Here is a 25,660-nt window from a genome sequence, read left to right as displayed (position 1 = left end):
AGATGAAGGGTGCTTAGAATCTCTTCTGTCTAGAGCTCATAAAGGATGAGCATGGAGTTGGGTGTTCCCAGCAATCCCTCCAAGAAAACCAGGGCTAACAAAGAGCAGACCTGATTTGGCTTCTACAGCTAGACTCCATGCTACAGCTCAGACCTCCACATCTACATGTTTTTCCCATTCTTGGATACTAGGCCAGCTCACCCAGGAAATCCCAAATGAAGACATTTTTGAAGAGCCGGGGTGATTTAAATCCATGCTGGAAAGCTTGTTCCAGGGCTGAAACAAGACCACACTCTCCGCAAAGCAACAGCGTCAGACTGCCACGCTAAGAGAGAAAACAGGGTGAGTGACAGGCAAATTTTAACTGAGCTGTCCTCCCTCCACTGCATCCTAAACCACAGCCAGGCCAGGATGAAGCAAAAGACCACAAGACCCTTGTCTGCTGTCCAGCACTAACCACAGTGGCCACGTATTCTTGGTGAGGACCCCTGAAGGGTGTGTGATGGAGTGGGGTCACGCACAGGACGCAGCCCAACAGTACACAAAGCCAATGTAGTCGTCTTTTTGGATAGACACAAGCAAATCCAGAAAAAGAAAGAGGCTGTGCTTACTGGGGAGCCCTACAGACTCCTCTCAGTCATCAACATGGAGGGAAAAACAGAACAACTGAGGCAAAGGCTCCTGAGGAAGGAAGGTGTCTGCCCCATCCCTAAGAAGGTAAAACAAATGTATTGGAGCGGATGGTAATGCATGCCTATAATCCCAGCAACTCAGGAAGTGGGGGCAGGAGGATGGTCCCAACTTTGAGGTCAGGATGGGCTACATAATGAGCTCCAGGATCGCAGCAGACCCTGCTGATGACTCTGAACTAGACACAGCACAACGACCTTGAAGAGCCTAACAAGGTAACTGCAATATCAGGATGACTCCGTTACTCAGAAGGCTCTGGGCTGGAGGACAGAAAGGCTCACCTCTTTCTCGGGTTTATGGAAGTGCTTCACAATGCCATTAACTGCCTCCCCAATGGACTCCTGGATCTGCCCAGTGTTCAGCTCTGAGAAAATCAAGCAGACATCCTTAAGTAGTCTCAGATGTTACCAAGAAGGAGACTGAGGACACAGGGGATAGGCCCATGGGATGGATAAGCAGGACAGTGGGAACTTAGAAAGGAGAGACTCTTGCCCACCTACTTCTGCAGAGAGAGCTCTTCCCAAAATCTTAGGGGCAAAGTCATAACTAAGAGAACTCTATCTCTATGCGATGCTGGCCAGGTTTACTTTCCATTTTGCTTTGGAACTCTTGGCTTCCTTAAGAGAGCCATGACTTGGCTGTGAACCATCACCAGGAAAGGGGAGGCCAGAAATGACACCCGCTCCCCAACAGGCATATGGAAAAAAGGAGAACATCAGATTCTTCTTCCAGGTCTCCAAAGCAAGAGCCACATACACATGATGATCAAGAGAGGAGGTAGTGTTATCAGTAGTGGTAGCTCCTGGGGCTGCTGCACAGCTGGGACTGGGACTCGTGGACATCTGCCCTTTCCCAGACTCTCCTCAACTTACTGGGCTTGTTGTTAGGCGAGATGGTTACAAGTCTCCGGATGACACTGGGAGACTGCTGCAGGGGCGGAGTCCGACAAGGCCTCTCATCCACCTCAGGGAGGGAAGTGAGGAGCTCCCCAACCAGCACTCGCTCCAGGCTTCCATCATCCATGCCCTTCCCCAGCCATCGGCCACAGGGGAACCTGGAAGTAAAACAATGGCCCATGAGAGCTGCTCATTTCTCCAGGATCCTCCTAGATGCTCAGCAGGGCCACCAACAACGCCAATCCATAGAGGCATTTACAAAATCAGACTAGGACTAGGGGCTGGCTCCCCAGACTCTCTGTCCCACAGTGTGTTATCACTAGAACTACCTGAGTCACTTGGGTGACTTGGGACACATGTCCAGAGATGTTACACATGTTTATTCAGTTGGAAACTGTCTTGTACCTTTCAAGCACACAAGGCAGAGTCAACCCTCAAGAGGCTCTTTGAGAAGCTCCTCCTCGCTCACACAAGACAGCCATGGGTGCACTCAGAGTCACTCACTTGTAGGTGTGTCCTGTGATCTCATTCCTGACCATCACATACTCCACAAGCCATTTGGCATACAGCCCAGAATTATCGTGGCCAATCTGGACAGTGGTGAGCTTCCCTAGGTTCTGGCACTGAGGGAATAAAGAAAAGAAGCTGGATCAGAAAAGCGGGAGGGGAGAGTGGCAATCCTTGGCTGCACAAATCTGACTGGCTGCCTGCTACCCAGCAGGGGCAGAGCTCACAGCTCCACCTACTGCCAGGTTTGTCTCCTAGGCAGCTCATGGCTGAGAAAGAAGATGCTAGCCTTAGAGGAAGACCAGGGTCTGGGGTCAAGCCACTCAAGAGGGTGGTCCTGAGGCTTAACAAATACCTGTGTGGAACAGCTGAAAGAACTCTGGGGAATTTCACAACACCTCACTCCACCCCAGTATATGCCCCAGGACAAGGAAGTACGTGAGTTCCCACAAACTCCTTCTAGCCAGTGACTACTACAAGATTCAGACTCTTCCCTCAGGTCAACCCTGGTCCTGGCCTCAGACTGTCACAGAACAGGTCCTGTGCTGACACACAGGCTGTGAAACAAGGCCTCCACAAAGTCCTGCAGAAATCTCCCACCTCAGGTGTTACAAACTTGGGTCCCCACAGTCTTGGGCTGAGACCCCTAGATAACACATACCTCAAAAGTCATCTCAAGCACATTCCTGGGGATCTGCAGAATCTGTGTTTCCCCCAGTTCTCCTGATATACAGATCCATGGGTTGGCGGTGAACATGGAGCCCCCCAGCTTCTTGCTTGGTACGATCAAAATGTGGTACGGAATCACTGTTCAGAGAAGTCACAGAGGGACTGGTGATGGGAGGGACCTGGCCCGCTCCAGCTGTACTGGCCTGAGTACAGTACCTGCTGTGCACTGCACAGCCCCTGGCTGCTTCAAATGTCAGCCTTGCTCTCGCTCTTCCCAGGGTTATCATTCAATAAGAAAGCAAGCCTATCTCAGTTTTAAATGTGTCCAACTTCTAACTGAATTCCATCTCAGAGTACTTTGCAGTCTCCTGCCTCATGAACCCTAATAACACACCAATAATGATCTTAGCAGTTTACATAGCTTCCACTTCTCTTTTGCAGGCCACAGAGAGGGAAGCGGTCTTCTGACTCCAGTTCAGTGCTAATCCTATCAAGCCCAGAGCCCCAGTGTCTGTGAGGGAAGACTGGCAAAGGCAGAAACAAGAGCATGAGTTACGGCAGCCGAGCTGGGAAGCAAACCTAAAGGTTACCAAGAACAGAAAGAATTTTGGCATCAGACAAGGATGAAGGTCAAAGACCTTAGAATATTCTGAACTCTCCTCCTCTGGAAGAATGGAGAGTGAGGCCCCAGAAGGGACATATAATGCTCACAGGAATACAATGAGTTAGAGGCAGGGCTAGCAAAGTCACCTATTGCCACTGGAGTTCTTCCTGCTACTTAAGGAAGAAATCTTTCTTTTTGAGGCTACCACAAATCTGTGATGCTGAGACACCACTCTTTAGAAGTGTGTAGGGCAGGAGGTAAATGTAGCTCCCTGGCACACTTTTATTCCTTCAGCTCCAAGAGCAGAGTCTGGAACAACACTGATGTGAGAAGAGAAAGTTCAGAGAAAACAGTCCTCCAGAAGGAGCTACCCCCTTACTTCTCCCACAGACACACAAGGCAAACAGAAAATACAAGGAAAGCCAGGTGCGAAGGTGCATATCAGTATTCGGGAGGCAGAGGCAGGAGGATTGCCATGGATTTGGTTTTGATGCCAGTCTTGGCTACACAGTGAAACTCTTTTTCCAAAAAAAAAAAAAAAAAAAAAAGGAAATAAAGTACAAAGACAGCAAACCTGGCTAGCGCAGGCCAGTGGGGAGTGGAGCAGAGCTACTCACAGACAGTTGTGAAGACGTTGGTGAAGCAGAAGTAGTCCACCGCATTGAAGGAGAGCAGGTGATAGAGGAACTGCTCCTTCTCATCATCACAGCGCAGGAAGGCATAACGCTTGTACAGCTTCCTGTTAGAGGCAAGACATCCACACATCATTCCCAGCCAGGGAGAGGAGAGAAGCTAAGCGTGCTCATTTCCACAAGCAGATGGGTGAGGAAGCAGGAGATGTCAAGTCTCAAGCTTCTCGGGATCACTGTGTAAAGGCTGAAACCAGCCGGTTCACATGGCTGGGGTAGAAGAAAAGAGCTTAAGCTGCAGCAGGTCCAACGAAATCACATGCTGCTGTTACTGTGCTGTCACATGGAGCAGGTCTCCTTTTCTAAACCAAGGACTGGTCTGCAGTCCATCAGAGGTAACACAACGCTATTGGCACAAGGTCTGTGGTGTCCATTCATTACCAGGCTACATCTCAAGCCTTCCACAGACCTGAAAGTAAGAGTCAAAATACTGCCTTCCTCCTGCTCCTACCTCAGATCCAGCTTACCGGTAAGAGACAGCACACCAAAGGCCAATTCCTTTGCCTAATTCTAGGCCCTTTGGGGTTTAACAACAATGGCACCTTCCATAAAAAAGGAGAGAAGCTGAGAGCATAGTGTTCAGGCCCTTGTCAAAGAGAAATACAGAGAAAAGGGGAGACAACTATTCTAGTTGCCCACACTACAATCACCACCAGCTACAGAAGTTTATGAAATACCTCACCCACAGGTCCTAAGATGGGAAGTGCTTGCCCTCTATTGGGTAAATGTCAATACATATAATAAGTTACTAGATGAAAGGATCTTTCTAGGAATTTAAAAAACAATGAGTTTAGTCCCGCAATGTTTTCAGATCAAGAGGGGTCTTAGAGAACAGTGCCAGACAGATGTTCTAAGTCACAGGGAAAGGAAGTGTAGAAATCAGAGTGGTTAGAGTTGAGAGCCCAGAAATGATCAAGTAGCAATGAGGCTGGAAAGTTAGGCTAGAACAAAACAAAGGAAGACCCTACATCCTCAGGCTAATGACTTGCAATTTGCTTTGTTAAGTAATGGGTTTCTACATTGTGCCTTAGAAGTAAAGGGGAAGTACGGCCAATTTTAGGAACTTTAGTTGGTGTGGTGGGAGGCTGAAAAGAGGATGAGGACTGAAATAAAACAGAGCGGCAAAAAAAGCAAGCAGCCAGGGAAGGTGGGAGCCAAGGACTCAGCCTCTGTAAAGGGGGCAGAACAGTGGCATCAAAACTGACTCTACTCTGGACTGTGGATGTTGGGAGAGAGTGGGAAAGATGTCAAGATGTTCATAGAGAACAATAATGACATTGCAAACCTGTAAGGAACTTAACCATGTGATGTGAAGCCTGCTTTATTCTCTCCAAGTTATTCCTATGGTCTAATGGAAATAAATACAGGACTGGAGCTCGGGAGAATGGGCAGGGCTACAAGCTGCAGAGATGGAAGTCACCTACTCAGAGGTGACTAAAGGCATGAGTGGGTGAGATCAAGTGAGGGAAAGCAAGTAAGACAGAGACAAAGAAATGGCACACATGCAGAGGATGGAAGACTGCTGAAGCCAACGTTCTTCAAAGAGCAGGGGGAGAGAGAAAACAGGAGGCAGGGTGGTGAGATGGCTCAGTGAGTGAAAGGGCCTGTTGCCAAGGCTGAAATCTGAGTTCCACCCTGACACCTACATGGTGAAAGGACAGAACTAGCACCAAGAAGATGTCCTCTGACCTACACACACACACATGCATGCACACACACACACTGGCACAATAAATGAATACTGTAATTTTTTTAAGGAGGAAAAATAAAAGAGCAGAAGAACAATTGCAGCTATACAACACCACACAGCAGTTTCAAGGTAAAGGAAGCATGACACAGCAGCAGGAAGCCACCACAGAGAGGTCAAGGTAAGGGGCGCGCACACTACACACCAGTAGGAAGTCACCACGGAGAGGTCAAGGTAAGGGGCGGGGGGGGGCACTACACACCAGCAGGACATCACCATGGAGAGGTCAAGGAGATCTGGACTCAGAACAGGGATGCTACTTGTTCCTCTAGAGTTTATGGCTCAATGAATTTCATGAATATGAAGCCCCCTCCACCTTCTTCGGTCTCCAAGCTACCAACAGTCTTAGTAGCTAGCTGAAAATGCCAAGACTAACTCTGCCTGGGCAGGCAGTCAGGCACACAGTTCACAGACACTGCTTGATGTCTTCTAGATACTCACAACATGCTGCGTTCACCTTCACAGTTCACCTTCTCAATGGAAGCAGACTTTAATAATCAGCAAACAAATAGGTAACGTAGTATATAAGTGGTAAAGGAGGGACCAACAAATGCTATCGCAAATGCCTCATGAGGACAAACAGCCCAGGCATCGGGAAAACTCTGGTAAAGAAAACTTCTGACTAGGTCCTAAAGGAATTGGTAGACGGAGAGAGGATGAGCCTAGAGTCACACAGGGGAACAAGAACAACTGGAGACATCTGCAAAGGAGGAACGCATGTCATGTTGCAGCCCTGAGTAACTGGAGAGAAAGATACAGGATGGGTGCTGCGGGATGGGCATGGTTTGACTGAACTCCCTAAAAGGCCTATGTGCTGAAGTTTGGGCCCAAGTGTGGTGATACTGAGGTACAATACTAAAATGTCGGACCTAAAAGAAAGCACCTGGGCCAGAGGAGCAGCACTCTCAGCAGGGGCTAACGGTGGTCTTCTTGTGGAGTGAGTGCTCACGAGAGCAGAAGGTTAACATAAACCAAGACCACTCCAGGCACTTTATCCCTTCTGCATGTGGGGATTACCATTTCTGTGCTGCGATGTAGCCAGGGAAGCCCTACCATAGGTCGAATAGATGTGGCTGCCTGATCTTGAACTTCCAGCATCCCATTTATTGTAAAATAAGTAAATCTTTTTTCTTTATAAAATATCCAACATTGGGTATTGTGTTATAGCAATGCCATATGGGCTAACACCAGGGGACTCTGCTGATGTAGTACTCTTTCTCTCCTATACTCCCAAGTGCAATCTGTGAAAGCAAATCTCATTTTCTAGTCACTGGAATAGTTTAAGGGTCAGAACATCAGTAAGAAAGTACTGTGCACTGAGTGAATTTTAAGCTAATGTCCTCTTTAATAGGGCTAGGGCTTAAAAAAAATAAGATTGGGGCTGAAGACTTACTGTCCAAGTAGTACATTTACCTCACTTGTGTAAGGTCCTTAATCTCCACCACCATCACCACTAACAACAACAAACTACAAAAAGCCAGATGTATCTGAAAGGACACGGGGGAGTCATCTGAGAGGCAGAGAAAGAAGGAACTCTTATTCCTGGGTTTGGAACAGTCTGGGGGGAGGGTCACAGATGCATGGACTACGGGTTGGTGGCTCTGGGAAATGTGAGCACCTTGGACTCCCTCCCTATCCTAGTGGGAGGTGTGGAGGGAGAGGTTCTGGAGACGATCTGAAAGTTCTGGGAAGGCTCAGTCAAGGAAGAAACAAATGTAACTGCTGTTCTGGGTTGACCACAGACTCAGAGAAGAGATAAGGGGGTGAAACTTGGAAGTTTCTTTTAAATTCTCCAACCCTTTGCTTCTTGAGACAGGAAGAAACAGAAGAAAAAAATGCCTCATGACCAAAAGGTACCAGGAAGAAGAGGAGGACCCACTGGTTTTAGGCATGCAGACTGAGAGGAGGGGATCAGAAAGAAGTACACCTCTGCTGATGTAGGGACTTTGTCCACAGCCTGAGTCTGACTGCACACTGCTGCAGTGACATGCACTCCCCCTTTTCATCCCCTGCCAACCCTGGAACCCTGTTCTCCTCCAAGTGGAGTGGTCTTACTTGGTGAGCTCGTGGTCTGAAAGAAGCTGCTTCAGGTGTCTGGAGAGTAACTTCTTCTCCATGGACAGTCGAACCCATGCTCTGGCCTTTCCCACATCAGTTTTGATTTCCCCAATATTCTGGATGTGCCTAAGGGGAAAAGTGTAGAGTGGGATGGGAAATGAACTCACTGTCACAGCCTCACTGTAAACTAAAGGCGGTAGGTAAGACAGCCTGTTATAGTTCACCAAAATACCAGGGAAACCACCTTTTCATAAACTACACGAAGACCAATACTGAAGACTTCCTAATTATCTGGGTTAGTTGAAATGCTTTACAGCCCCAAGATCTTGTGGGTTGAGCGTCACACCCAAGCAACAGCTGAGACAAGACTTCAGTGGCTGATTCACGATGAGCACAGACAGACCTCATATCCTGAATTAGGGAGATCCTCAGTGGAGACATGACGGCACTGGCATCAGACTTTCTCCGTTCTGAATCAAGAAGTATTCCTGGAACAACAAAGAGACCTGAGCATCCAAAAAGCCAACTTGCTCATATTTCAAATCACAAATTCTATAGCAAACAGTGGGATATATCACTAATACCTTAATCAGTCATTCACAAACATTCTTAAATTTCTAATAGAGATTAGATTTTTTGCATATTATTTAATTCTTGAATAATTTTCAAGAAAGTCAAAAAAAGGGTGCAGTCTTCCCACTTAACACAGTGAGGCACAGCAAAGTTGATTTTGTGGCAGAAGGGACTTGAGCACAGATCTGGCTCTCAATTCATCATGTGCAATTACAACATGACCCAGGAAAGCAGGACTTCCACCTGGAGCTACCACTCACTAAAAATTCTGCCTTCAAAAGTGCCAAGAGAATTTTCCAGAATGAACCTGTTCCAGAACACTTAGGTCTTCCAGAAGGGAAGCCACACTTCTGACCTGGTGCCAGGCCCTATGTTTAAAGCTTAGCATTTCCATCACCAAGCTGTTGAGAATATTTTGCTGCAATTTATTGCTTAGCAGTAACTGAGAAGACTCAGACTCGCGCACCCACAAAGTACACCAAACTACCTCAGAGGCTACTTTAAGAATGTCTGTCCTTGATCTTCAGCCAATTATCTACCTACATCCAGAGCTACCTGAATGGTTCAAGGGCATGAAGTTCTTGTCCATTTTTTAAAATTCCACTTAATTTACCTTTACCATTAAGAATAGCTGACTGGACATGGTATGCATGCCTTTAGTCCCCACACTGGGGAGGCAAAAGCAGATGGATCTCAGTGAGTTTGAGGCCATCTGGTCTACATAGCAAATTCCAGGTCAGCCAGGGGAACACAATGAAATCTTGTCGTTTAAAAATAAATAAATAAAAGCCAGGCAGTGGTGATGCATGCCTTTAATCTCAGAGGCAGGTAGATCTCTTGAGTTCAAGGCCAGTCTGGTCTACTCTACAGAGCAAGTTCCAGAAGAGCCAGGGCTACACAGAGAAACCCTGTCTCAAAGAGCCAAAATTAGAAGAAAAAAAGAGAAAGAAAAAAAAAAAAGCTCCAAACTCCCTCTGACAAGGAGGAGGAAAGGAGGGCATAAAGAGAGTTATAAAGGAACCAGTATACATATGGGAAGAAATGCTTCAGAATGGCATGAAGGACCATAGATGAGCAGACAGAAGTCTGCTCCCAACCTAGACTTTTGTATAAACATCCTGTTCCTTTTGGGACTTCAGGTTTTTTTCCTCATAAAGTAAAACAGCTGGACTAGATGGTCCCTGTAGTCCCTTACAAACTACAGGTTGTATTTGTTTTTGTTTTGTTTTGCAGGGTGGAGATGGATCTAGAGAGAAAGCTAAGCAGTTAAGAAAGAGCACTGGTGCCGGTTGTGGTGGCTCACGCCGGTAGGATTTGCTGAAGGAGGCAGAGGCAGGAGGATCACGAGTTCGAGGCCAGCCTGGGCTACACATTAAAAAAAAAAAATAAGTAAGAAAGAAAGAGCACTGGCTGATCTTCTAGAGAATCTGTTGTTTTTAACAAAATCGCAACCGTTTGAATTTACCAATACTCAGAAGCCAGATGCTGGGGTAAACACCTGCTAGCTCAAGAGTAGCAAAGAGGGCACCTGCTGACCATCTCTGCTAAATCCCAGAAGCCACCGGCTTCTCCCACACCATCTCCAACACCTCTCCTCAAGGTAGTACTCCTCTCTTCTCTGTGTCTCCCCGTCCTCCTAACACCCCCTTACTCTGTGACTGTTTCTTAGCAATCCTACCTTCACTTCCTATCAATTGCTTGCTTGCTCTGACTTTTGACCTATGGTTGACTTTATTTAATCCTATTTAGAATATTCAAGAAGAAACTCTTAAATCAAAGGTGTGTGCTAGGGCTGAGCCACCACAACTAGAAATAGGTTTTCCCAGTAAATAACACAATCTCAGGGCTCACTGGTGTGATCAAATAATTCTGCAACAAGGACCAAAGGTTTACCCAGCACCCACATGGTGGCTCACAACTGGCTGTAACTCCAGTTCCAGGGAACACAATGCCTGTTCTGACCTCCATAGTTACTAGGCATGTACGTGGTGCACACACACATATGCAGGCAAAATACTCATATATGTGATAAGAGAAATAAATTAATTAAAAGCTTTTAAAAATGAACTCCAGCTAGGCAGTGGTGGCACACGCCTTTAATCCCACCACTCGGGAGGCAGAGGTAGGTGGATCTCTGTGAGTTCGAGGGGAGCCTGGTCTACAAAATGAGTGAGTCCCAGGAACAGGCTCCAAAGCTACAGAGAAACCCTGTCTCAAAAAAACAACAACAACAAAAAAATCAACTCCAATATTTTTCTCACTGCTGGTGACTGAGCCCAGGGTAAGGCTCTATCACGGAGCAGCACTCCCAGTCTGACATTTTTATTAAATTAGAAACAGACAGGAAATATAGAGGTTTGTTCATACTGGGCTCCTGACTTGAGTTCCAAGGAAGGACAGAGTCTTAACTAATAGAATAATTTCCATGCTCATTCAGAGAAATAAAAGATGTTAAAACATATATGTTCTTGCAAACACCAGGACCATAGTAAAACCCAATTTCATTTTTTTTAAATGTATGGCCCATTTCAAAGCCAAAATAGTATGCTTTTACTGATCAAAAGGGTCTACTGGCTGGAGAGATGGCTCAGAGGTTAAGAGCACTGGCTGCTCTTCCAGAGATCCTGAGTTCAATTCCCAGCAACCACATGATGGTTTACAACCAGCTACAGTGAGATCTGGTGCCTTTGTAAGCCTTGCAAGCAAACATACAGACAGAACACTGTATATATAATAAATTTTTTCTTTTTCTTTTTTTTTTTTTTCGCTGTTTTTGTTTTTCGAGACAGGGTTTCTCTGTAGCTTTGGAGCATGTCCTGGAACTAGCTCTTGTAGACCAGGCTGGCCTCAAACTCAAAGAGATCCACCTGCCTCTACCTGCCGAGTGCTGAGATTAAAGGTGTGCGTCACCACTGCCTGACTATATAAATAAATCTTAAGAAAAAAAAAGCAGGACAATGATGGCAAACCTTTAATCCCAGCACTTGGGAGGCAGGCAGATCTCTGAGTTTGAGGCCAGCCTGGTGTACAAAGTGAGTTTCAGGACAGGCTCCAAAGTTATAGAGAAACCCCATCTCAGAAAAAAACAGAAAATAAAATAATGGGATCTACTAATAGGTAATGAAAGCAAACCTGTTTTGCAGTGGTACAGTCGATGCTCTGTTTTGGTAAGCCTGGGAGCTCCATTTTTTAAAAAAGATTTATTTTATTTTTATTTGTGTGTATGTGTGTATGGGGGGGTACACTGTGTTTGAGTATCCATGGAGACCAGAAGAGGATGTCTGAGCTGGAAATCTAGTTACAGATTGTGATCTACCCAACATGGGTGCTGGGAACTGAACTCTAGTTCTCTGCAACAACAATGAGCACTTTTTTATAAAAAGATTTTATTTTTCTTTTATGTATACAATTGTCTTGCCTACATGTCTGCACATATGCACACTGCATTCAGGTCCGGAAAAAGGGGTGTAGGTCCCCCAGAACCATTGCCGCAAATGCTGTGAGCAACAACGTGGGTGCTGGGAACCCAACCCAGGTCCTCTGGAAGAGTGGCACATGCTCCGAACTGTTGAGCCGCCTCCCTCCAACACCACAGCAAACACTCTTTAACTACCAAGCCGAGACCTCTCCAGCCAGGTGACTTTATCTTTAAAACAGAAAACATTCAAAGCCAAAGCGTCACTGGCCTGGACAGGGGCAGGAGAGTGAGCTGAGATACTCTCTGCACAGGTGAGCAGAAGGCCTTACCTGAGGTACTGAGGCTTCCCGATGTGAGTTTTCTCTGCCGGTTTTCCTGATAATGTAACAGGTGAGACCACAAAGCTGATTTCCCCTGGAACCAATGGGAGGGATGAACAGCTGTTATGATGTCCAGCATGCAAACACCAGCTTTTGCTACAAGTATTAGTGCTGCGTCTGGTTTCAATTCCCTCAAACACACACAATGTACACAAATCATCTTCTACTAAAATCCAGGAGAAACAGAACAGAAAAGAACAACAAGCTGAAATGGCTCCCAACTAAAATACAAAAGGCATGGAAAGGACCCATAATTAAGAAAGTAAAAGACAATCTCTAAATGCTCTGGTGGAGATAGGTCAGTTCTTGCCCACAGAACATACGCCTAGCCTATGAGAGTCTATAAACAGCTTCTAAACTTCCTATTATATTTAAAGGCATTCTTGCCCTTCGTTGCAGGTTGGGATGAGTAAGTCAGGCTGGCCTCAAACTCAGAGAGATTCTCGCCTCTGCCTCCTGAGCGCTGGAATTAAATTATGTGCCACCACACCTAATTCCATCTTGGGAGTTCTTTTGTTTTGTTTTGGTTTTGGTTTTTCAAGACAAGGTATCTCTGTGAAACAGTCCTGGCCATCCTGGAACTTACTCTGTAAACCAGGCTGGCCTCAAACTCACAGATACCTGCTTGCCTCTGCCTCCCAAGTGCATGCGCCACCACCACCCAGCCCCATCTTGTTTTTTAAGCCTTGTTCTCTCACTGACCCGAAGTTCATCAAGTACTGGCTGTCCAGTGAGCCTGCCTCTCCTCCTCCCCATAGGCACTCACCACTATTAGCTTTTTTTACATGAGTTCTAGAGACTGGACTCAGGTCATCAGGCTTGTACAGCAAAGCATTTTACCAACTGAGCCATCTCCCCAGCCTTCATAACTATCACAGATGACAAATATTTCAGATTCATGGTCATGTTCCTATGTGGTTAATAGAAAATATAGTATGTATTACGTTAGTAACAGAATTTATAATACTTTTACAAAGTCTTTCAGTTTTGTATTTAATAAAAGTAATAATGATGGATGCTATCATATCTCAGTACTTACTACTAGGACAGCACTGTCTCAGTGCTGTGGATGTGGCTCAGTTGGTAGAGTGCTTGCCCAGCAGACACCAAGACAACACCACATAAATCCCCATTGTAGCAATCCATGCCTATAATTTCTACACTCCAGAGGTGGAGGCATAAGGATCAGATATCCAAGGACAGCAAGGACTACACAGAGAGACATTGTCTCAAGAAGAAAATAAAAAAGGCCAGGCAGTGGTGGCACACACCTTTAATCCCAGCACTTGGGACGCAGAGGCAGGCAGATCTCTGAGTTTGAGGCCAGCCTGGTGTACAGAGTGTGTTTGAGGATAGCTAAGGCTACAAAGAGAAACACTTTCTCAAGAAACAACAACACCCCCCCCAAAAAAAATTAAGTGCACAAAGGGCTGGGGATACAGGTCAAATGGTGGAGTGCTTGCTTAGCATACATGAAACTCTGAGTTTGATTCCTAGCACTACACAAGCCAGGGGTGGTACATGTCTGTAATAGCACTTGGAAGGTAAAGGCAGGAGGATCAGGAGTTCAAGGTTATTCTAATGCATACAAGAATTCAAAGCCAGCCTGGACTACATGAGACCCTGTTTCTAAACAAATACATTAAACAAAGATGCTACTTTGACTCCCACTTAAAAGTACATCACTGAAATAAGGAAATTCTCTGAGTATTATGTGGCCAAAAAAAAAAACAAAAACAAAAAAACAAAAAACAAAAACAACCCACTAGTGCAGCTCCTCATCAGGGAACGCGCCTCTTGGATCTTAGATGTTCACCCTTCAGTGAGAGCCTGGTGCTTCCTGATCTCTGGCGCACCCATTCTACCTCAGACAGAGCCAACAGCTAGAGAATCCATCAAACTAACCTGCAGCTTACTCCCAAGAGAGATGGCATTTTTAAAGTTTTAAAAAACACAGAAGTATAAATTTCATTCTTAAGGAAAAAAAGCTGAATTCACATTTTATTAGCTGTCTCATGGCTCATTCTGGAAGCACTTTGTTCCGTTTTAAAGCCAGCCAAGCCAGACAGATAGTAAGGGGCAACAGTTCTCAACCTGTGGGTGGAGACCCCTTGATGGGGGGAATCAAACGACCCTTCCATAGGGGTCAAATATAGATTCTGCATATCAGATATTTATATTATGACTCATAAAAGTAGCAAAATCACAGTTATGAAGTAGCAAAAAACTTTACGGCTGAGGGTCACCACACATGGTGCACTAAAGGGCTACAGAGTGTCAATAAGCTTGAGAAGCACTGGGAAGGGAGACTAGTAAGTGAAACCAGAAGCCAGACCATTACCTGTTTCACTTGCAGCCCATGGCTCCAGATCCTTTCCAGAAGGTCACAGAGGCTGGCAATTAAGGTGTTCTCTTCCACACCAGTGATGTTCACCTCTCCGTGCCCTAGCTCCACAGCCTCTCGGCCCATCTTCTCCACCAGCATCCTCTTGGTCTAGGGATGGGAAAGCAGGAGAGAGCCCTACAGTGAGTAGACCACACACAGGAAAGCAGGATAGAGCCCTACAGTGAGTAGACCACACACAGGAAAGCAGGATAGAGCCCTACAGTGAGTAGACCACACACAGTTGCAGAGGGCTGTGGCAGCCTGCAAGGCACAAGTGCTGGGCTGGGAAGGACAAGATGAAGAAGCCCCAGGAACAGTGTACTTACTGACATATAGGTCAGGTATGGGGAGTGCAAGCTTTCAAAGTCCAGGAAAGAGGAGGTAAAAAACACAGCTACCAGCATGTAAGCCTAGCAAGGGAGTTCATCACTCTGGAGTCAAGCCTTTGCCTTTATGAGATGAAAAGAGCTGAATAAAATCCTTTATTCAGCCCACACCTGATATTCTCCCATTCTCACTGCTTGAATAAATGTGCTGAACAAACCTTCAAGCACACGTACAACCTAGAAATAAATCCGAAATGACCCTCAAGGAGACAAGAAGTTATTGAGTATAATTTCGGGTAAAACTCTGTAAATGCTTATTGTAAATATGTAACAACATCATCAATGTCAAAGATGATTGAGAAACATGAACCCTTTCAAGAACTGTATCAACAATGTTCTCGAAGGCAGGAAAGGAAACATATGGGAGAATCACAAGCAACTCAGAACCAACTGTCAGTTTAAAACAATTTTTTTAACCCATTTTCTGGAATTTGACATATTCCCCACTCTATGCCCTAATCTCTACCCTGATAAGATGCTCTACCAAATAATTTTGAAATGTTCTGCCAAATTCCTATGTAACCAAAACCCTTGATGTTTTGGGGCTAATATAAACACCACCTTCTCCTATGTTCAATGCTATTTTCTTGAACCCTGCTTTAGTGAGCTAGCCCTGTGTGACAGAAAATAAAGCTTGCTTAATTTGGTCCAAATATCTGGGTAATATTCACTCTTATTCAGTGGAATTAAAAACCCACTGAGCTATCTCTCCAGCCCAACTTTCTTATAGTAAGAATTTCTTCTAATTTCACGAATAACTATCAGGATGCAGCAGAGAATAAACATCTGAGTTGTTCTAAATATTATGATACTATGACTGTATAAGGATTTTTTTATTATAAATTACATTTATAGACCAGGCACTGGTGGCACATGACTTTAATTTTAGCACTCAGGAGGCAGACGCAGCAAATCTCTGATTTTGAGGCCATCCTGGTCTACAGAGTGAGTTCCAGGACAGTCAGGGATACACAGAGAAACCCTATCTTAAAATTTTTTAAATACAAAAAAAGAGAGAAAGAAATTACATTATATCAATATAATTTTGTTATGTGTATACTTCTGCTCTTAATTAAGGTATTGTGTTTGTACAATTCATTTAAAAATGTAATATAAAATTAAGAAATATAGGTTAATAGATAGTCATCTATAATAGTCAAGCTTGTAGTCACGCTAGTTAGGTTTTCTAGATATACAGAGATATATTTCAGTTAGATAATCTTCAAACCTTTCAAAGACTACAAAATACGGCATTTAAAATGTTTTAAGAATTTAGGAAGCCGGGCAGTGATGGCGCATGCCTTTAATCCCAGCACTCAGGAGGCAGAGGCAGGCAGATCTCTGTGAATTCGAGGCCAGCCTGACAAGTTCCAGGACAGGCCCCAAAGCTACAGAGAAACTCTGTCTCAAAAAGCAAAAAACAAACAAACAGGAAAAAAAAAATAATTTAGGACTTTTCAGCCAGGCGGTGGTGGCGCATACCTTTAATCCCAGCACTCAGGAGGCAAAGGCAGGCGGATCTCTGTGAGTTTGAGATCAGCCTGCTTTACAAGAGCTAGTTCCAGGACAGGCTCCAAAACTACAGCGAAACCTTGTCTCAAAAAAACCAAACCAAACCAAACCAAACCAAACAAAACAACAAAAAAACAAACAAACAAACAAACAAAAAAAGAACTTAGGACTTTTCATGACAATGAGACACATCTGCTCCTGGCAGCACCAATCTACTTCAAGAGGATGATGGGTATCGAAGAGGCTCCTCATAGAGTTTATTAGCCATCTGGGCAAGAAATGCTCTTTCCTGAACTGTTTGACTAGACTTGCAGGACCCACAGAAAAATGACTGCTGAAGCTGTCTAATGAAGGTAAGACAGTCCTTCGGGGTCCCTGCTTCATGAAAGAGTCTGACAGACATCCTGTAGAAAGTGACTGTCAAACTGTCAACAGAGGTGGAATTGTCTTAAAATTTCCTGCTTCATGGAAAAGTCTGCTGGATACTATGGGCTTGTAGGCTGAAGATGGGTGCCCCAATGGTACAGAGCAATTCTGGGTGACTATTCAGGCAGTAATATGTCTCTGTCAATTTTAGAGTTTTAGAAGTTGCGTACAACGCACTTCCTGTTTACTTAGGTAATACTATATATTTCTGGAGTCTTTCATGGAGTTGAAGAATAGATATAGCTTTCCTTAGTTATGATAAAAAAGTAGATATAAATATTGTAACTATAATTCTTGTTTGATACCTGTTTTGTTATATGCAATCTTGCTATGTTAAAGTTAAAACCTTCCTTTTTAATTTAGACAGAAAAAGGGAGGTGATGTGGGACATGATGTATGCTGTGAATATATTTTATTGCCATTGGTTAATAAAGAAGCTGCTTTCAGCCAATGGCTTAACAAAGTAAAGCCAGGCTGAAAGAGATATATATAGAGAGAGAGTAGGTGGAGTAAGTCAGAGAAGCTGGAGACAGATGTCTCCGCTGGAGCCCACTGAAACTTTCCCAGTAGGTCACGACCTCATGGTGATGCACAGATTAATGGAGATGGGTTAGTTTAGGATGTAAGAGCTAGCTAGCAATATGCTTAATCTATTGGCCAAACAGTATTGCAAATAATAAAGTTTCTGAGTGATTACTTTGGGTCTAAGTGGCTGGGAATGAACAAGCATCTTCCCCCAATTATATTACATTTTGACTTAAATATTAAAAATTAATCTTTCTTTTGGTATTGAGAAAAGCATCCAAACCACTAAGCTTAAACTGAATAACAACAAACGCTGAGTTAACATGGAGTAAGAATCCCACAAACTATTATTTCCAGACATGAAAAGTGATTGCTGTCAGATCACAACGGAGACACAAAAACATTTCCACATATGCAAAGCAAACTGTAATTAATAAGGCCACAAGATTTTAAGGTTAGTATTATCCCATTATATAAGGAGTGGAGCCAGTCAGATGGCTTGCCAGGCAAACCTGACCATAGGAGTTCAAGCATCAGAAACCTCATGAAGAGGGAAGGAGAGAAGTGACTTACAAAGCTGTCCTGACTTTAGTTGGGTGGTGGTGGCACACACCTTTAATCCTAGCCCTCAGGAGGCAGAGGCAGGCAGTTTTCTGTGAGTTTGAGGTCAGGCTGAACTACAGAGAGAGTTTCAGGGATACACAGAGAAAACCTGTCTCAAAAAAAAAACAAAAGTTGTCCTGTCTGTCACACACACACACACACACACACACACACATTTTTTAACTAAAAAAGGAGTGCTTAGAGCCAAGCAATGATCTCCTTTTTGCTGCCAAGGGAGCAGTAGCCTCAGCTCACCTTGTTGCGGCATTCCTTCAGCAGGCCTTCTACAAACTTCCAGTTGGTCTGGGCGATGACTGATGGAGAGAGGTTGGACAGTTTGGGCTGACGGATGGTGCTGCCCATATTCCTGGCTTCCTGGATGTACTTCTACATCAAACAGAAAAAGCAAAGACCTTTTATGTCCATGTACAGAAACCATTCTTGCACTAAAGGAAAAAACCAAAATAATATGATTTCTGGTTTTGCTGACCAGGTATAATAAATTACCTTTGATTTAAAGTCACAATGCACGCACAAATACTAGCAGGCATATTCAACTTTTTGACATTATGACATGATATTTTCCTCTACAAAGTTTATACCTAAGAATCCTGCAGTGAAGTTACAAACTGATCCCACAATGTTTTACATTAGGCTGCATCCCAGGGCGCATGTAATCAGGAGTCCACAGGTTGGACATGCCTGCTTCTGCATACACAGCTCACTGAACAAATCCAATCAAACCGCAATGTGACTGTGATAATCGTTTCACCCACCATGATGAAAGGAACTGAACTAGTCTCACCATATAAAAAGGATTTATTTGTCTTAATCTTGCTAAATCAGGAACTAAGGAAACAACCATACTTTCTACTCTTCTACAGCAAGTTGCTGTTTCTTTGTATGCTGTTTAATACAGAGTCCACATCAATTTCATAAACTATAAGGGCATTCTTGACATCTCAGGTTTATGGCCAGCATTTTATCCTAATATTGCCCCCCTCCATATTATCTCTAGTACCACAACCCTGTCCATTTTATGTTCTGACCCATTAATCTACCCCTACTGCCAACTGCTATCTGCCTCCTAACTGGCTATCTATCCCGCTCTCTGTTTCTCTCCTCCAAAAGTCTTCCACAGCCTGCTTTATATAACACACAGCTTTAGATCCTGTCCTCTACTTGGAAGTGCTGTTCTTTCTCTGTAACAAAACTATTGAGCCCTAAGGCCTCAGACACAGGTTCCTCCTCCAAATAGTTGTTTGTTGATTATCCCAGTAAAAATGATCTTCACATTCTCTCACCAATGATTGTGAGAGGATCTGCCCTTCGCATGGCTCCTTCAAAAGATTGATTTACTTGTGTACCTGTCTCAACTCCCTAATACAAATACTCTGAGGAAACGGCTGCCTCCTTGTCATCTTAGTATTTCAGATGCTCACCCCAGTCAGTGATCCTGACCAACAGTATAACAAACGCAGCTAAAAACAGGAGAACTCAAGTGTGGCAGAAGATTTAGAACATCAGTATCAATTAACCTATCCCAACAGCACAAAAGTCTAAGCATAATTTATAGACCAGAAGTAAAAATTTCATAACTATACCTTAAATTTAAAAAAAAATTATTTTGTGGTGCTGGGGTGAAACTCTAGTGGCCTACCCTTATAAGACAAGAGTTCTTAGCACTGAGCTACAACCAGCCTTTCATGTTTTCATTTACTTCTTTAAAAAACAGCCAAGAGTGAGTCAGCCTCAGAGCTTTGAGCATGGGAGAGTCGTGCCCATTACTCATCTGTCACCCAGCAGCACAGCCACCAACATCTGAGGTAGGTTGGAGAGCTGTCCCTGCTCCCCATCAGGAGAGCAGGCCCCATACCTTGTCTGGGCAGCACAATAGAGCCAGTCCTGCTGATGGAGGTGTGGATGAGCCAGCCCAGAAGTTGTGAGCTTGGGAGAGCTGTCCCCATTACTAATCTGTCAGGTGGCAGCATGGGTAGGGGAGATATTCTCCTCCCCACAGTTCATCAATGGCTGAGGCATGTAGGAGAGCTGCACTGAGGTCAGAAGAGCAGGAGAGTTGTCCCTCCCCTCATCAGCTGCAGCACTTGGAAAAGTGGCCCCTACGCATGCCTAGTAGAGCTGGCTCTGAAGGTGTAGATGTGGAAGAACTGACCCCGAGGACATGGAAGCAGGGGAACTAGTGCTGCCCCTTGCTCATCACTGCAAGGAGTGAACTAGCCAGGGCAATGCAGGAGAGCTCACCCTAGTGGTGAGGACAAGGGAGGCTGACAAACCCTGCAACTACTCAGGCTCAGAACCAGTGTGTTACAAGTTGGCCCACCCCAACATCCAGTCTGTGATCTGAAGGAGCATGTGAAAGGACCAATTCTGCAGACCCTAAGCTACAGACTCCAAGATCTCCACAAACAGGGCAAGAACAGGATATCCAAAAAGAATCTCAGAGAGGGCCCACCATTGATAGTGTAGCAGAAACCAGAGGCCTCGAACCAGACCAATGACTCTGCAATGAACACTTGCAAAGAGTAAAAATAAGTTAAAAAGAAAAAAAAAAGTAAAAATGTATGGATAAAAGGGTTTACTGCATGACTCACTATGTCATACTATAGCTTCCATAATAAGATTGTTTTTTCTTTTTTTTCCCCTCCCTTAAATTTTAGTTCATTTTATTTTGGGGGAAAGGCTGCAAAGGCAGAGGGCAGATATGAAGGGACAGGAAAATTAATGGAACGGAGATGTATGATGTGAAAGACACAAAGAATAAATAAAAAAGAAAGTTTAAAAAAGTCAAGAAAACAAGCTATTTTCCAACTTACTGAGGTGCTAGACACACATGAAAATAGTCTTCCTGACTGAATTTTATGGGTTTAAGATGAAAAATCACAATGTTTTTTAAGTTCCTGAAAGGCTTCGCAACAAATCTAAAGCAGTCTTCAGCTAGTTTAAAACTAGAGACTATGCTAAGAAGCAGTAACTCAGCTTGCAGCAGAGAGGATTCAGGAAATAAATCTACAATACCACTGTGATGGTTTGAATGAGGATGACCCCATGGGCTCCAATGTTTGAATGTTTGGTTTCTAATCATTGGAATTGTTTGAGAGGGGTCAGGACAGGGGTTCTCAACCTTCCTAATGCTGTGGCTCTTTAATATAGCTCCTCATGTTGTAGTGACCCCCAACCATAAGATTATTTTTGTTGCTACTTCATAATTGTAATTTTGCTACTGTTATGAATCATAATGAAAATATCTGATGTACAACCCCCAACCCAAAGAGGTCACGACCCACAGTTTAAGAACCATGGGTTAGGTAGTAGGGCCCTGTTGGAGGAAGAATGTCACTGGGGGTTGGCTTGAGGTTTCAAAAGCCCAATCTGGGCTCTCTCCCTGCCCCCTTTTTCTTTCTCTGAAGATCGGGATGTAAACTCTCAGCTATCACTCCAGCACCTTACCTGCCTACCTACCACCATGGCCTTCACCTTGATGGATCAACCCTCTGAAACTGTACACAAGTCCACAATGAAAAGCTTTCTTTTATAAGAGCTGCCTTAGTCATGACATCTCTTCAAAGCAGAACAATAACTAAGTAAGACACTATCCCTCCCTCTCCTTGAAGCATGATTAATAAAAGCTCAGAGAGAGAAATTGGGGTTCAACCTAAAGATCTAAAAAGCAAAGCAACCAGCCACTGGCTCTTACTCAACCTTAGTCTGAAAGTGGCAATCCTGCCTCCTGGAATCTCAAAATGAGACTGTGCATTGAGAGCTGTTTCCTCCTGTTTTATAATCCTCTCTAGTGTGGGGATTAAAGGCACGCACCGCCCGGTTTCTACTGCAACTAGTGTGGGTACTGGAATTAAAGGTGCATGCCATTGTGGCTACTGGGACTAAAGGTGTGTGTTACCATTACCTGGTCTGTAAGACTGACCAGTGGGGCTGTTTTACTCTCACATCTTCAGGTAGTCTTTAATTATTAAAATATAATTGAAATGTCACTACATCTCCTTATCCACATAGGGGGATAAATAAAGTCAGGTCCACAATCTCCATTCTTCTCAATTGCTGCAATAAAATATCCTGACAAGAGCAACTTAGGTACAAAGTGTTGATTTGGGCTCACAGATGTGCATCACAGCTTATCATGCAGGAGGTCCCAGCAGCAGGACCTGAGGGAACTGATCTCATCATATCCACAACCAGCAGAGAGCAAGGATGCATGCAGGCTGGTCCTTGGTTTGCTCTCTCTACTCTTATACGATTCCCTACCCAGAGAATGGTGTCACCCATAGCAAAAGGATCTTCCCACATCAATTAAGGTAATCAAGATAATCCCCCACAGACATGCTCACAGGCCAACCTAATCTAGACACTGACCCTCCCCCCCAATTCTGGACTGTGTCAAGTCGGCAAGAGAACTAACTATCACAGTCACCTAAGACACAGGGAAAAGTCCTCCACAGAACTCACCCCAGTTCACTTTCCTCCATTGTATCTTAATAAAATTAGTTCCTTTCCTAACATACAAAAAGTCCTAATTTTAAAGGCATTTCTCCGAAGCTTCAGACTGCCATCTTCTGAGGTTTCTATTACACTCAGTAGGGAATTAGTAGAGAACATACAAGGTCCACACTTAAGCTCTCTGTGGAGAAAGGGCCACTGCTGGTAGAGCACACAAAAGGCAAGTGGGGCGTGAGAGCAGGAGGAGCCCTTGCCATTCACAAGGTGTCATACCTCTCTCTGGTCATTGTCCAAGCGCAGGTGTTCTGTGTGCTGCTTTTGGCGGTCTTTCCGCCTCCACTGGGCAGGGGCGTTCCTTTTTGTCCACCTGACAATATCAAAGAGGCCATTAAGAATATCTACTACTCTATGAGTTCTAAGCCAACCTGGTCTACACAGTGAGAGAGACCCTGTCTCAAAATAGAAAAAAAAAAGCCACTAAAAAGTAAAGCCAACTGACAAAAGAGAATGAGAATGTCTGAGCAGTTGATGGTGAGCACAGAAAGCCACTGGAGGCAATATAAAGTCCTTAGGGTGAGCAGCTACAAAGAGAGAGCACACCCCAAAGATTAATTTGTCTTGAAATATCTACCAAACTTCACATGCAGATACAAAGCTGTCTGGGCTAGATATACTCATCTCCAAAAGAAAAGAACCATCCAGCCACATTATCCACTTTCTCCAATACCCATTTTATATGGGGGTTCAAGTATGAGGCTGTTTTAACCCACCTGCAGCCTGGCTGCCTCTGAGTCCTGGGAAAACAGTGGAGACAAACACTGACAAACACTCTTGACACCTGCATAGTTTGGGTCTTGTCCGTATTTGTTTTTAAAATTTCTGAGGTCTCGAGTAACCACTCTAGCTTAGACTCTAGATGCCACTGGTTACTCCGCGTGGTAGAGAGGTTGGAGCATCTCTAGGGTTTACTCACTTGTTGCTGGCTGGCCCAGTGCAAAGGACATCAGACTGCAACTTAGGGAAAAAGCCAGGCTCATATTTCCCTTGTCCAATTTTCATATCAAGAAGATGTGGGTGAACTGCAGTGTGGTCTATTTTTGCCAGACGTAGTTCAATTGCTTTTTCTGAATGAGATTAAAAAAAAAAAAATTAAGTCAAACTTTTTTTTAAAGTGACTACTCTTCAATTCTAGCCAAGATAAGAGTGAAAAAAATTGATTTTACCTTCTTTCCCGAAATATACACAAGCAGGAAAACAGACATAAAATATGATTTCAAAACAATTGCCATCAGGCAATGAGGGGCAAGAGTCCCTATAATTTAGAAATAAATGAGGTAATTCTTACTAATGCCTCAGCTAACTGCCCTCAGAACTTTCTGTTGGGACACACAGAGGGGGAACCTTAGAGTCTGGTCCAGTCCCAAAGGCTGGCGATATGGACAGTGGCAAAGAGTTTGTTCTAGTGTATCTGTAGGGACCTCTGGGGCTCTGCAAACTGCCTCAAGTGACACTATGATATCTCTTTTTCTAGAAAAAAAAAAAAATCTTAAAAATGAGGGCTAGTTAGCTCTTCATCCCATAGCTTACACACTGTATTCTAATAGACTCATATACTACATATTCAGACAAGAGTGACTCAGAACACTGCGGATTCCACACCTGGACTACAGACAAATTGAGAGCTGACAGCAGACAAGCAGAGCCTCAAGTGAGCAAAGCTCTGGCTTTTACAGCCCTTGGCTGCTTGAATACTGCCATTTTCAAGTATAATACAAGATGAAAAGGACTGGGAACCTGATTTTGTTTTGTTTTGTTTTTTTTTTGCTTTGCTTTTGCTTTTGGCTTTTGGTTTGTTGAGACAGGGTTTCTCCGTGCATCTCTGGCTGACCTGGAACTCCCTCTGTAGACCAGGTTGACCTTGAACACTGGCCAGGAATCCTAACATTAAAAATGATTTTGAAGCCAGGCTGCGATGGCGCACGCCTTTAATCCCAGCAGGGAGGCAGAGGCAGGAAGAGTGTAAGGCCATCCTGCTCTACAGAGTGAGTTCCAGGGCAGTCAGAGGTACACAGAGAAACCCTGTCTCAAAACAAAACAACAACAAAAACAAACAAACAAAAAAAACCAGAAACAAAAATGATTTTGAGAGGCAGATGGATCTCTAGGGATTCAAGGCCAGCTGGGTTTACAGAGCAGTTCTAGGCTAGTCAAGGCTCAGTCTCAAAAACAAACAAACAAACAAAAAAGATTTCCAGACCAAAAGAAAACAAACAAAACAAAAGGAAGAAAGCAAAGAGTGGAGACACACACCGGTAGTCTCTGCACTGAGAGACAGAGGCAGGCGGAGCTCTGTGAGTTGAGGCCAGCCTGGTCTATATAGTGAATTCTAGGAAAGCCAGAACTACAGAAATCTTGTCTCAAAAGAACAAAAATAAAATAAAATAATAAGGAAGAGCATCACAGGTCATGTGCTAACATACTCAAAAGCAAAAACAGAGGAAGCAGCAGACTTGTTTAGGAAAACGGATACATTAGCAAAGGAGTCCTGAAGGCCAAGAGGTCTCACCTGCTTCATCCACAGTGGTACACTTCTGGTACATGGATGTCCGGAGAGTAGGTGTCCGAACATTCAACAGTCTGATCTTGTCAACCCTCGAGTCAAAGACCCGGAGAACGGGGTCTTTATCATCATCATCATGACACATGATCTTGTTGTCAATAAAAGATGCAAACATCTGGGTCTCGAGGAATCTTGAGAGGAAGGGCAGGTAGGGCTCAGGCTGATCTGACAGGAAGGATGCCTAGTGTGACCAAAAGGAAGCAATCAGTAGGGAGGAAAACTTGACGGCCCTGACCAAAAACAGCAATAAGCCCAAGGGCTGAAGTGGGACAATTCTTCTATGAAGCCTCCTAGGTCTTTACAAAAACTACAACTACAACCCTTCTCCCCTTTGTTAACTCTCTACACATACACCTTTGCCTAGAGAAAGAGTCCTTCCCAGCACTGTAAAGCAGAAAACAGAAACAAAGGAGGGCACTGGCTAGAAGTAAATCACTGTAATGATCTGCTTTGCCTGCTTCTCCACTTGACTTCTCTTCTTCACACTGTAATTAGCTC

The 25,660-nt window shown here is 44.3% G+C and overlaps 1 protein-coding gene across 3 annotated transcripts in view; it reads right to left on the bottom strand.

The window, feature by feature from the left end:
• Window positions 1-25,660, bottom strand: part of Dennd5a (DENN domain containing 5A) — a 76,038-nt gene that overhangs the window by 3,491 nt on the left and 46,887 nt on the right. For all 3 annotated transcript variants that reach the window (XM_085692884.2, XM_085692883.2, XM_085692882.2), the window contains 14 exons: window positions 25,109-25,343; window positions 23,516-23,666; window positions 22,816-22,909; window positions 18,325-18,456; window positions 14,573-14,725; window positions 12,181-12,265; window positions 8,264-8,348; window positions 7,858-7,986; window positions 3,984-4,105; window positions 2,755-2,900; window positions 2,091-2,209; window positions 1,563-1,744; window positions 972-1,054; window positions 202-325 (listed from right to left, as the gene is read on the bottom strand). In XM_085692884.2, coding sequence (XP_085549010.2) covers window positions 202-325; window positions 972-1,054; window positions 1,563-1,744; window positions 2,091-2,209; window positions 2,755-2,900; window positions 3,984-4,105; window positions 7,858-7,986; window positions 8,264-8,348; window positions 12,181-12,265; window positions 14,573-14,725; window positions 18,325-18,456; window positions 22,816-22,909; window positions 23,516-23,666; window positions 25,109-25,343 — 1,840 coding nt within the window. The remainder of the gene's footprint in view (window positions 1-201; window positions 326-971; window positions 1,055-1,562; window positions 1,745-2,090; window positions 2,210-2,754; window positions 2,901-3,983; window positions 4,106-7,857; window positions 7,987-8,263; window positions 8,349-12,180; window positions 12,266-14,572; window positions 14,726-18,324; window positions 18,457-22,815; window positions 22,910-23,515; window positions 23,667-25,108; window positions 25,344-25,660) is intronic.

This window comes from Myodes glareolus, chromosome 7 (assembly GCF_982192425.1).
Source record: "Myodes glareolus chromosome 7, mMyoGla1.1, whole genome shotgun sequence".
In the NCBI taxonomy this organism is placed as follows: Eukaryota; Metazoa; Chordata; class Mammalia; order Rodentia; family Cricetidae; genus Myodes; species Myodes glareolus.
Note: the sequence above shows the minus strand (reverse complement) of the source record. Positions and strands in the feature narration are given on the sequence as shown.